At 39.5% G+C, this 12481-nt stretch overlaps 1 protein-coding gene across 11 annotated transcripts in view; it reads right to left on the bottom strand.

Moving 5' to 3' along the window:
• The window catches only part of ofd1 (OFD1 centriole and centriolar satellite protein), a 113023-nt gene that overhangs the window by 77024 nt on the left and 23518 nt on the right, over window positions 1–12481 (bottom strand). For 10 of the 11 annotated variants that reach the window (XM_073045796.1, XM_073045802.1, XM_073045803.1 and 7 more), the window contains 3 exons: window positions 7841–7932; window positions 6442–6631; window positions 2387–2517 (listed from right to left, as the gene is read on the bottom strand). In XM_073045796.1, coding sequence (XP_072901897.1) covers window positions 2387–2517; window positions 6442–6631; window positions 7841–7932 — 413 coding nt within the window. The remainder of the gene's footprint in view (window positions 1–2386; window positions 2518–6441; window positions 6632–7840; window positions 7933–12481) is intronic. The other variant, XM_073045801.1, reaches the window with a different exon arrangement.

Raw genomic sequence — 12481 nt, 5'->3', positions numbered from 1 at the left:
TGTAATGGTCACAACATCATAGCTCCAAGTATTGATTCACACTCTAAGCTCATTGGTTTTGCTCATGATACGCCTTGCATTAAAATAGACACATCTCAAACCATCAGTCCTTTCTCTATCATTTGCCTATCCTCCCTCTCATACCACCTACAAGCTTTCTCTATTTGTAACCCACAGCCCCTTTCTCCATCTCTTCAGTTCAGTTCCCAACCCCCAGCAATTCTAGTTCAAACTCTCCCCAATAGCCTCAGCAAACCTCCCTACCAGGATATTGGTCCCCCTCTGATTCAAGTGCAACTGATCCTTATTGTACAGGTCACACCTGCCCCAAAAGAGGTACAAATGATCAGAAATCTGAATCCCTGCCTCCTGCTCCAATCTCTCAGCCACGCATTTATCCACCACCTCACTCTAATCTTATACTCACTGTCGCGTGGCACAGGCAGTAATCCCGAGATTACTACCCTTGTGATAATTGGGGCTCCGGTTCCATTTTGAACCCCCCTCCCTGCACCCTTAACTGAAACATAATTGGCCTCCTGATGTCTATAGTACGTACACACACACACGCACACACACTTCCAGCTCTCTCTTCACTTCAAACCTCATCTCCAGATCAGTAATTTCTACAATGGTCCCCAGGGGAAAAGACAATTGATCCTCAACATAGCTAAACTGTACATCATGCATTTCTGTGCGACCCATCCCAGTTTTAAAAAAGAGAATCTGAATCAGGAAGTTGGTTCAGTAATTTTGGATTCGGTATTTCACAAACAAGCATTGGTGCCAACAGAATAACAAAGTAAGCATTGCTAGCTTGAGTCCACTGCATCCTCCTCTCTGAAACTGATTTAGCCAAATTCAAACAACATTATAACAAGCTATCATATAACCAGTCCTTGCTTTTGCCCTCAAAACAGAGGTCAATTACATGAAATAGATGATTCAGACAAATAATCTTTAATATGATTAAGTTACAAATTACTGGAACTGCATGAAAGTTCACAATTTTCTTTTTTCACAACTGTATTCTTCATCATTATGATTGCCCCAGGCACAGTGTGGGTTGTTGTGCATTTGAAAATCATAGAAGTAACATTATTGCATGTCATATCGTGTCAATGCAGATGTCTAGGACATTTTGAGAAAGTAAAGTTTTTGAAATCTGCTCCAGCAAGGCTCAGAAACAACCAGTCTGAACTAAAACCAAGCTGAGAAGCTGACTTAGGGTCAACTACAAAGTTCCCCTTTTGGTTGGTTCCCCTCTCATCCATTACCATTCTGGAGCAACTTGTACACTCACCACAAACTCCCAATCCTCAATGTACCAATCTGCTACTCAACCTTCCGTAGCACCAAATGCACCTGCTAAAAAACACATCTACCCACTGTGACAAAATTCTGCAACACTCATTTCCTGCACTCCCAGCACCCCAACCACGACCTCCTGACAATCAAGGCTACAGCCCGAAGTAGTGATCATATTTGCGTACCTCTTCAGACCAAACATTTTATTGAAGTTTCAAATGGCAATGGCTACAAATTGCAATTTGATCAACTGAGCAATGACCCTTTACAGGTGTAAACCAATTCCTTCCCCTATTTTCCAGCTCTAGAGGAAACTGTACCTGGCCACCTATGAGTAAGTCAAATTGAATGAAGTGCTCTTCCTGAAGGCTTTATTCTCAAATTTAAGCAACAGAACAAAGTACATCCACTAATCATCAACCTGAGAAGACAAACTATGGCAACTAATTGATAATCCCTTTAAATAGTCCTGATGAAGGGTTACTCTTGTGATTTCAGAGCCATTGGCTGAATTTACAACATGCAAGTATGAAACCCTAATTTAAATATTTTGCTAATTGTCTTAACTAATTCTTAAATGTTTCCTGATTGCTTCTGGATTACCCCATTGACTAATTCACAATGACTATTTTCAGTCCATATATTGGAGTCCACTAGTACAGCACCATTTTAGAGATACAACACGGTAACAGCCCCTTCTGTGACTAATTAACCAAAAGCATGTACATCTTTGGAATGTGGGAGGAAACCAGAGTACCTGGAGGAAACCCATGCAGTCACGGGGAGAATGTACAAACTCCTTACGGACAGCGGCAGAAATTGAGCCTGAGTCACTGGTGCTATAATAGCGTTAAGCTAACTGCTATGCTACCGTGACCCCTAAAATGTGCAAGCCAAAAAATCTCTAATTATTTCTGAGTAGGAACTGTAGTCCTCTTACATGTATTTATCCTAAAGATGGGTCTGCACCTGCAAGAGATGCCAGTCAGAACAATTATGTAAAAATACCGCTACAAATTAAAACAATATGGCAACTATTCATTTGAAGGTTATGATAAACACTATGTTGATACTTTACCTCATGCTGCAACTGCTGCTCTAATATTTCTTTTTGTCTTTGATATTCATCCTGGTCAAGTTTTCTGGAATATTCTATTTTCTTCAACTCAGCTTGAAGTGCTATGTGTGCAGCAGAAGGTTCATTTAACACTGAAAAGACAAAAATTAACTGTGAGGAAAGGAATGGACTGGTGACAGACGCAGAGCATGGAAAGAAGCAACTGGAAACTAGGTGACACATGACGAGGTGGAGGCAGAGGATGGAGTGAGTCTCCTGGATCAAAGCAAAGGCAAGAGTGAAAATGAGGAGCAAACCTAGTTTGTATGCTCGGAGTCCAGTGCCATCCTTTATGTCCCCACTGTGGGGTCTACTGGGTAGGAAACAACATCTACTTACTGTATTACCCTGTGACTCTGTCAGCACGGATCAGTTGAACCAGAGGGCTTGATGCCATGCAGTATTATTCTATATTGATATTTTAATTGATTAATGCCTTTCTATTCTGACATTTTTATGAACTGAGTTTTTACTTTAACTACACTTACAGCATATTCACAATTCTCACAGTATTAATCACGATAACTCAACATAAAAAGCAACATACGTAACATCACTGTAGATAATTCATGAGGATCTTTACAACTGCCGAATGTGAAACTGCATTTCATTTTTCACAAGGATGCAGTAAAAGAAAACTTAATTGTTTAACTTGTTAAAATATCTACCATCATATTCCTTCTGTAAGGAAACCCATTTACAATGTTTTGAAATCTATGTTTCTATGCAGGATGAACAGAGCACAGAAATATAGATTTCAAAAAGTAGATTACTTGGCCCAACCAGGAGCAATTATGAAATCTGACTAGCCAAATAAATGCTTGGACTAATGACTCAGAGAACATGAGTTTAAATCCACAACAATCTAAAAAAATGAATTTAAGATTTTAAAAAAGTCTAAAAATAAAAGTTGGTGTTAACTAGTGATCATGGAGCTGCACGACTGTTGCAATAACAGCCCCCAGCAGTTAATTATTTTACTTCATGATTAGGTTCAATGCCTGTCTTTATTTTTTGCATGAGCTATAAATCTAAAGTACAAACAGAAATTGCCAGGTGGAATCGGTGACAAGCGAAAGAGATCGCACTTCAGATCAAGGACTCTCCAACAGACACCTAACCTGTTTTGTATTCCTAACATTTTCAGAATCAGAATCAAAATTAGTTTTATTATCACCGGCATGTGACATGAAATTTGTTAACTTAGCAGCAGCAGTTCAATGCAATACATAACCTAGCAGAGAAATAAAAATAATAATTATATAAAAAATAATAATAAACAAAGTAAATCAATTCCATAAATTAAATAGATTAAAAAATGTGCAAAAACAGAAATACTGCATAGTAAAAAAAGTGAGATAGTGTCCAAAGATTCAATGTCCATTTAGGAATTGGATGGCAGAGGGGAAGACGCTATTCCTGAATCGCTGAGTGTGTGTTTTCAGGCTTTTGGACCTCCTAACTGATGGTAACAGTGAGAAAAGGGCATGCCCTGGGTGCTGGAGGTCCTTAATAATGGACACTGCCTTTCTGAGACACCACTCCCTGAAGATGTCCTGGGTACTTTGTAGGCTAGTACCCAAGATGGAGCCGACTAGATTTACAACCTTCTGCAGCTTTTTTCAGTCCTGTGCAGTAGCTCCTCTATACCAGACAGTGATGCAGCCTGTCATAATGCTCTCCATGGTACAACTATATAAGTTATTGAGTGTATTTGCTGACACGCCAAATCTCTTTAAACTCCTAATGAAGTATAGCCGTTGTCTTGCCTTCTTTATAACTACATCAATATGTTGGGACCAGGTTAGATCCTCAGTGACCTTGACACCCAGGAACTTGAAGCTGCTCACACTCTCCACTTCTGATCCCTCTATTACGATTGGTGTGTGTTCCTTCGTCTTACCCTTCCTGATGTCCACAATCAGCTCTTTCGTCTTACTGACATTGAGTGCCAGGTTGTTGCTGCGACACCACTCCACTTGCTAGCATATCTCACTCCTGTACGCCCTCTCATCACCACCTGAGATTCTACTAACAATGGTTGTATCATCAGCAAACTTATAGATGGTATTTGAGCTATGCCCAGCCACAGTCTTGTGTATATAGAGAGTAGAGCAGTGGCCTAAGCATGCACCCCTGAGGTGCGCCAGTGTTGATCGTCAGCGAGGAGGATATGTTATCACCAATCCGCACAGATTGTGGTCTTCCGGTTAGGAAGTCAAAGATCGAATTGTAGAGGGAAGTACAGAGACCCGGGTTCTGCAGCTTCTCAATCAAGATTGTGGAATGATGGTATTAAATGCTGAGCTATCTATAGTCAATGAACAGCATCCTGATGTAAGTGTTTGTGTTGTCCAGGTGGTCTAAAGCCATGAGGAGAGCCATTGAGATTGTGTGCCATTGACCTATTGTGGCGATAGGCAAATTACAATGGGTCCAGGTCCTTGCTGAGGCAGGAGTTCAGTCTAGCCCCATGACCAACCTCTCAAAGCATTTCATCACTGTCGATGTGAGTGCTACCGGGTGATAGTCATTAAGGCAGCCCACATTATTCTTCTTAGGCACTGGTATAATTGTTTCCTTTTTAAAGCAAGTGAGAACTTCTGCCCATAGCAGTGAGAGGTTGAAAATGTCCTTGAATACTCCTGCTAGCTGGTTGGCACAGGTTTTCAGAGCCTTAACAGGTACTCCATCGGGACCTTCCACCTTGCGAGGGTTCACTCTTTAAAGGCAGTCTAACATCGGCCTCTGAGACGGAGATCACAGGGTCATCAGGTGCAGCAGGGATCTTCACAGCTGTAGTTGTGTTCTCCCTTTCAAAGTGTGCATAGAATGCATTGAGTTCATCTAGTAGTGAAGCATCGCTGCCATTCATGCTATTGGGTTTCGCTCTGTAGGAAATAATGTCTTGCAGACCCTGCCAGAGTTGCTGTGCAACTGATGTCACCTCCAACCTCATTCGAAATTGTCTCTTCGCCCTCGAAGTAGCCCTCCGCAAATCATACCTGGCTTTCTGGTACAAGCCTAGGTTGCCAGACTTAAATGCCACAGATCTAGCCTTCAGCAGGTGACGTATCCCCTGCTTTATCCACGGCTTTTGGTTTGGGAATGTACAGCAAGTCTTTGTGGGCACACACTCATCCACACAGGTTTCAATGAAGTCGGTAACAACTGACTTCTGTGTTGACTTTTCCAGATTTCAATTTCACAAAACTGGTCATGATAATTGAAGTGTACAATAAAGCAACATAAATATGACCACCTTTTAACCATTGAATTGAGTATCAATTACTTTCCCAATAGTTTTGGAAAACCTGGATTAAATAATATGGCATTGTTTTAGAATTACTTAACTGCTTTGCCTTAGGTATTTATTTTTGGGGAGCCATAGTGGTACATGATATGAATAGAAATCTAATTTAGATAATAAAGAGGACAATTCAAGATCCTTTTCACTTGAAGGCAGGAGCAAGGTTCTGTGGTATCACTGAAACATTTAAAATTATTTTAAATTATCATTCTGCCACCCATAATATTCTTATCTGAAGTTAGATAGCAGTGGGCATAAGCTCCAATACTGGATTTGAAAATGTATTCTCTATCAACACTTCACTGAAGTACTGAAAGAGTAATGAGCTGGCACAGGAGCTGATTTTGCACAAGACATTCAACTGAGCCCCCTAAATACTCAGATCAAATAGAATCAAAATGATACTAATCACAGTATAAAAAGGTTATGGTCAATATTAATTTCTCAGTTAATGCCCTAAAATGGATTCATTACACATTTATCTCAATTGCCTTTGTGCAATCTTGTTGGGATTAAATTGACTGACTGTTAATTTTCATAAAACTGACATTTAAACAAAAATCAAATGTTTCAGCTTCTAATGCTCTTATATCGAATGGAATAGCCAGTGCTTAAACTGTTTGCTATCTAAATGTCACTACATGATTTACCATACAAGTAAATTTCATTTTACTTAATTTCAATTAAATTTCATTAGTATACTAACTTTCACACAGTTTCTGATTTTCGCAACGAGCTTCATCCAACTGTTCCCGAAGTAGTTTGATTTCAGTCTGAAACTGTACATTTCCAGTTTTTAATGATGCATAGTCCGCTGTATCCTTTAACTTTTCATTCAGTAATTCATTCTGCTTCATTAGCAAACAAATTTGGCCTTTAGCTTCATTTAGTTCAACCTGTGAGCAAAGAAACATTTTAACATACATGCTTACTTGTTAAGCTGGAAGTTAAAGACAATGTTTTTTGACTCTTCATGGGTAAAGGAATGAAGATCTAGCCTATAACTCATACGACATTTACCTTTTGTACAACGTTTTCCATAAGACCATAAGACATAAGAGCAGAAATAGGTCATTTGGCCCATCGAGTCTGCTCTGCCATTTTATCGTTACTGATCCATTTTTCCTCTCAGCCGAAATCTCCTGCCTTCTCCCCATATTTTCACAGAAGAGTTTAGCCAAATTCTAGCTAAATACAAATAAGTATCGGGACTAGAAATTTATTGCCTTTAAACCCATGTACTAAAATGACACCACACAGGGACATGCCTTGATGTGATTGATGTACTGCTTTTGTCTGTGTACCTCAAGCAAGAGTGTGTGCATATTTGAATTGTATAGATATGTAAAACAAAACTCTTAATTTTTTCAGTACAAACATCTGTAGAAATCAACCAGTGTTAACGAAGATCAGAGTTCTAACTCTGCACAGGGTATTAAACACCCATTCACACAAAAACTGGGTCATTTATATTACTTCCCTGTTCAAAGTTAGCTAAATAGCATGGAGGTGGGATCTGTATCAGACACCTCAAAACACTAAAAACTGACCGTTTTAGAAGTCAACAGTTGCAAGGAGATCCTTTATGCCAGGAATCCCAGAAAACCTCCCTACTGACAGAAATTAAGCAGTATTTGTTAGAGGTGCAAGGAATATTAATACTAAGAGTAAGGTATCATAGACCCAATCCTAATCTGGTTGGAGTTGGAAGAGAAGTCCAATAATCCAACTAACAACATTGCATATTGCTGCATTCAAACATTTAATGCTGCCTTGACACACATGCACAGCTCTTAAGTTACGCCAGGCACTTAATGCACAAACATTGAAATACACTCATTACGAACACTAACCTCACTTTTGCAAAAGATTGCCCACAGCAAAGCCCTTCTTAGTCTCAGAGATTTGTGCACTTGGAGAAAGTGATGGGTCCCATTTCTCCACAGCCAGTTAAAACTCAGTGTTTAGAATTTATTGTGAGTACTGGATATGCAGATGCCTTAATAGCCTTCCTTTCCTCATACTGAATCTTCCTTTCCTCATTTAAACCAGTGTTTTAAATTTTCTTCAGAAGCAATTAAGAGAAAAAGATTTCTAAAAATTACCTCCAACTTCATTGCTTGAGCACGAGTTTGCTGAAGTTCCTCCTTACTGGAATGTATGATAAGAGATTCTTCATGTAATCGAGCTGCTTCTGCTACAAAGTAAAAAAATTGTTGAAAAGTAATGAAGAGAGTTAACAAAATATAAAGTGAATACATGTTAAGATTGAAAAACTGAGAAAGCAATAACAACTATCATTTTCATTGTTAGTTAAGCATAATATTTCAGGCAATAATTACGTAACTTACAAAATCAGAATCAGGTTTAATATCACTGGCAGAATTGTTGTTTTGCAGCAGCATTACATTGCAATACATAGTCATAAAATAAAAACTATAAATTACAATAATATATAAAAATTAAATTAAGTAAATTAAGTGCAAAAAGAGAGCAAAAGAATACTAAGGAAGTGTTCATGGGTTAATATTCCATTTAGAAATCTGATGGCAGAGGGGAAGAAGCCATTCCTAAAACATTGATTATCTCTCTTTAGGATTCGGTACCACCACCTAGATGGTAGCAATGAGAAGAGGGCATGTCCTGGATGATGGGCCTCCTTAAAGACAGATGCCACCTTTTTGAGGCATCACCTTTCGAAGATGTCCTCGATGCTGGACCCATGATAGAGTTGGCCAAGTTTGCGACTCTCTGCAACTTTTTCCAACCCTATACAGTGGTCCCTCCATACCAAATGGTGGTGCAACCAGTTAGAATGCTCTTCATGGTACATCTGTAGATATTTGCAAGAGTCATGGGTGACATACCAAGCATCCTCAAACTCTAATGAAATATAGCAACTGTTGTGGCTTCTTCATAATTGCATCAATATATTGGCTCCAGAGTAGGTCTTCAGAGAAGTTGACACCCAGGAACTTGAACTGCTGACATATTCCACTGCTGATCTCTTGATAAGAAGCAGTGTGTGTTCCCACTACTTCCCCTTCCTGATGTCTACATTCAATTCCTTGGTCTTACTGATGTTGAGTGCAAGCTTTTTGTTGCAACACCACTAAACCAGCTGATCTATCTCACGCCTGTATACCTCCTCTTTACCATCTGAAATTCTGCCCACAATAGTTGTCATCAGCAAATTTATAGATGCCATTTGAGCTGCTCCTAGTCACACAACGTGGGGAGAGCGTAGAGCAAGCAAAGCATGCATCTTTAAGATAAGTCAATGTTAATTGTCAGATCTTGCAGACAACATCAAACAACTAACTTGTCTTACTGAAAACTATAGTGTTGGACATTATTAAGGATTATTTAAGATATTGAAACCACTTATTATGCAAGAACAATTTATATATTGATCAACGCATCTGTAGTTGTCTTCTGCTGATTAATGGAAATCTGCGAGGCACTTGTAGGTTTTAAATAGGTAACTTAAAAGCTATCTTTCAAAGATCATATTGTACAACTATTAAATATAGCACTTTTATTTAAGAGAAGATAAATTGGCAAAAGGGAAAAGTGACCACATACAATAGGTTTCAATAGGTACATTTAATGTCAGAGAAATGTATCCCGAAATTCTTTTTCTTTACAAACATCCACAAAAACAGGAGTGCCCCAAAGAATGAATGACAGTTAAACGTTAGAACCCCAAAGACCCCTCCCAATCCCCCCTCCCCCTCCCATGCATTAGCAGCAGCAAAGCAATGCCACCCCTCACTGAGCACTCAAAAGTGCAGCAAAGCATTAATAAAGACTAGGCCTTGCAGTACTCCAGACTATTCATTCACCCAATAATTCGCCATACCACAGGCTCTCTCTCTCTCTCCCTAATAAGGGAAAAAGAGGTGTCCCCGTTTCACAGCAAGAGGGGAAACAACTCGCTGATTTATGAGGTTAAAAGACTGTTGCGTCGCTTTTTACAAGCTCTGTGTCCAAAGAACTCGGGTCTCTGCGCACACAGCCAGCTCGCTGCTTCTGATCTTCCATGTACTCTCACAAAACATCAAGCAGTGGCTCCGCCTTGAATCCTTCCGCCTCTAGAGCCGTGAAAATCCGGACCCTTAAGGCGTGTGAAGTGTTTAAGAGTACAAGACCTAAATTACATCCATATTTTCTGAAAAAGATTAAAAGAAAATTAAAGTGTAACTGGAAGTACTTTGAAGATGTGACGGTCAACTGTGAGGTCAAAGGAAATGCCCGAGATATACTAGCCAAGTATTTCTCAGATGTATCTCAGTCAGCATTGATGACTGAAAAGAATATTAATTAGTAGTTCCAAAGCAGCCAAAATGTTATCAGTTGAGAATGAAAGATCACAAGTGAGCTGATACCACTCAGTACAACAAAACAGTACTATCTCAATGTGAAAGGGAGAACTTTCAAAAGCAAAAGAATAGTGAATTTCCTAGTAGCAGGTTGAATGAGGAAAATGTAAAAAATCTGCAAAAACTTGAGGCACACAGCTTCTGTATAGACAGTTACTTTACTGATCCCAAAGGAAGTTACAGTGTCACAGTAGCAATACAAGTGCACACATATACAAATATTAGAAGAGAAGCAAGAAAGAATTAAAAAATAAGTTACCTTAAAAATAAGATGTACAAGATTTACAAGTCAAAGATCTGCAAGATTTCCAATTTCACACTGATCAGATGGCAATGCAAGATTTACTGTAATGGGTGCATATTCACACCGTCCACGCAAGTGATGGCAGTACTGCACAGGGTGCCAGTGATAGCAAGCTGTGGTAAACAGAGCTAAACAGAATTTAAACAGAGCTCTGGTAAACCAAGGTTAATAACAGTCCAATAGGAGGGGGGTCATCACTTCCCCTGCTATAGATCGACTCATACAGCAGTCTTTGAAATAGCACAGTAGTCTTAGAGTATTACTAAAAGTGATCCTCTGTTCAGCCAAGGTGGCATACAGACAGTGAGAAACATTGCCCAGAATTGTCACGATTTTCCATAGGGTCTTCTGTTCTCCCACAGCCTCCACTATATTCAGTTTGACTCCTATAACAAAGCCAGCATTTCTAATCAGTTTATTGAGCCTGTTAGCATCAGCTGTATTGATGCCATTGCCCCAGCTCACCATCACATAGATTTTGCTGACAATAGACTGGTAGAACATGTGAAGGAGAGTCCTGCGTTCTCCAAAGGACTTCACTCTCCTCAGGAAGGGGAGTCAACTCTGGGTCTTCTTGTACACAGCCTCTGTGTTGGTGCTCCACTCAAGTCTGTTGACCAGGTGGAAACCCAAGTACTTGTAGGTCCTCACCACATCCACTCCATAAATACTAACAGGGACCAGAGCAAGCTTAGTCTTCCTAAAGTCAGTTACCATCTCCTTTGTCTTACTGATGTTGAGCTGCAGATGATTCAGCTTGCACCATTTGACAAAGTCTTCCACCAGGGCCCTGTATTCATCTTCCCGACCTCCCTTTATACACCCAGCTATGGCTGAGTCATCAAAGGATTTCAGAAGATGACATGACTCAATGTTGTATCAAGTCTGAGGTATACAGGGTAAACATGAAGGGAGCCAATACAGTCTCCTATGGGGCCCTAATGATAATTATAGCCATGTCTGACACACAGCTCTTAAGCCACACAAACCGTGGTCTGCCAGTCAGGTAGTCCACTACCCAGGATACAATGGAAATGTCAACCTGCATTGAACGGAGCTTTCCTCCAGCAATGAGAACTGTATGGTATTGAAGGCACTTGAGAAATCAAAAAACATGATCCTTGTGTGGGAGGAGGTTTCTCAGAGCTATTTGACATAGGATGGGGCACACGACAAGGGGACCCTCTGTCTCCTTTAATTTTTACTATATCTATTGAACCGCTTGCATGTTTAATTAGAAACTCTCCTTGTATCTCCCCCATTACAATAGGTACAACATCACATTCGATATCACTCTACGCGGATGACACATTAGTTTATATGGCAAATGTTCAACAAACTCTCCCCTATGTTTTAAAAACACTGAAGCAATTTGGATTTCTTTCAGGATACAAAGCTAATTTGTCAAAATCAGCACTGATGCTGATTAATACAGATAAAAGTAAGGTGTCTCTCCCTCCCCAGATTAAGGTTACAAATGAGGTCCTCCACTTGGGTATTAAAGTTAATACTTCCCTATCGTCTGTGGCTTAAACAAATTACTCTTTAATTTTGAAAAAAATAGAAAATATTAATAGATGGAGACACCTGCCAGCATCAGTCTCAGCCTGTATATCGGTCATTAAAATGAACATCTTACCCCGCATTAATTTTATCAGCTCAATGATCCCATTTGCACCTCCAGCAGGATGTTGGCAAAAACTGGACTCCCTACTATGATGCTATGTTTTGAACGGTAAACAACCCAATATAAAGTGGTCAGCTCTACAATTCAAAAAGTCGGATGGGGAATTCGCATGTCCAAATTTTAAACTGTATCACTGGGTATTTTTATTAAAAAGTCTTAGCTATTGGATGGAGGAGGATAACGTTTAATCATGGAAAAATATAGAACAAGAGCTAATAGCACCAATAAGGTTGAAGGACTTTCTCCTTATAGGTATATCTACCAAATAATGCGACTTGTATTACGGTCCCATTTTAACCAAATATGCTACAAGTGTTTAGAGCAGCAGAAAAATTCCTAAAATTTAAAAGGGTATGGTGCAAATCATCTCCAT

The sequence above is a fragment of the Hemitrygon akajei genome, chromosome 5 (genome assembly GCF_048418815.1).
Source record: "Hemitrygon akajei chromosome 5, sHemAka1.3, whole genome shotgun sequence".
NCBI classification, from domain to species: Eukaryota; Metazoa; Chordata; class Chondrichthyes; order Myliobatiformes; family Dasyatidae; genus Hemitrygon; species Hemitrygon akajei.
Note: the sequence above shows the minus strand (reverse complement) of the source record. Positions and strands in the feature narration are given on the sequence as shown.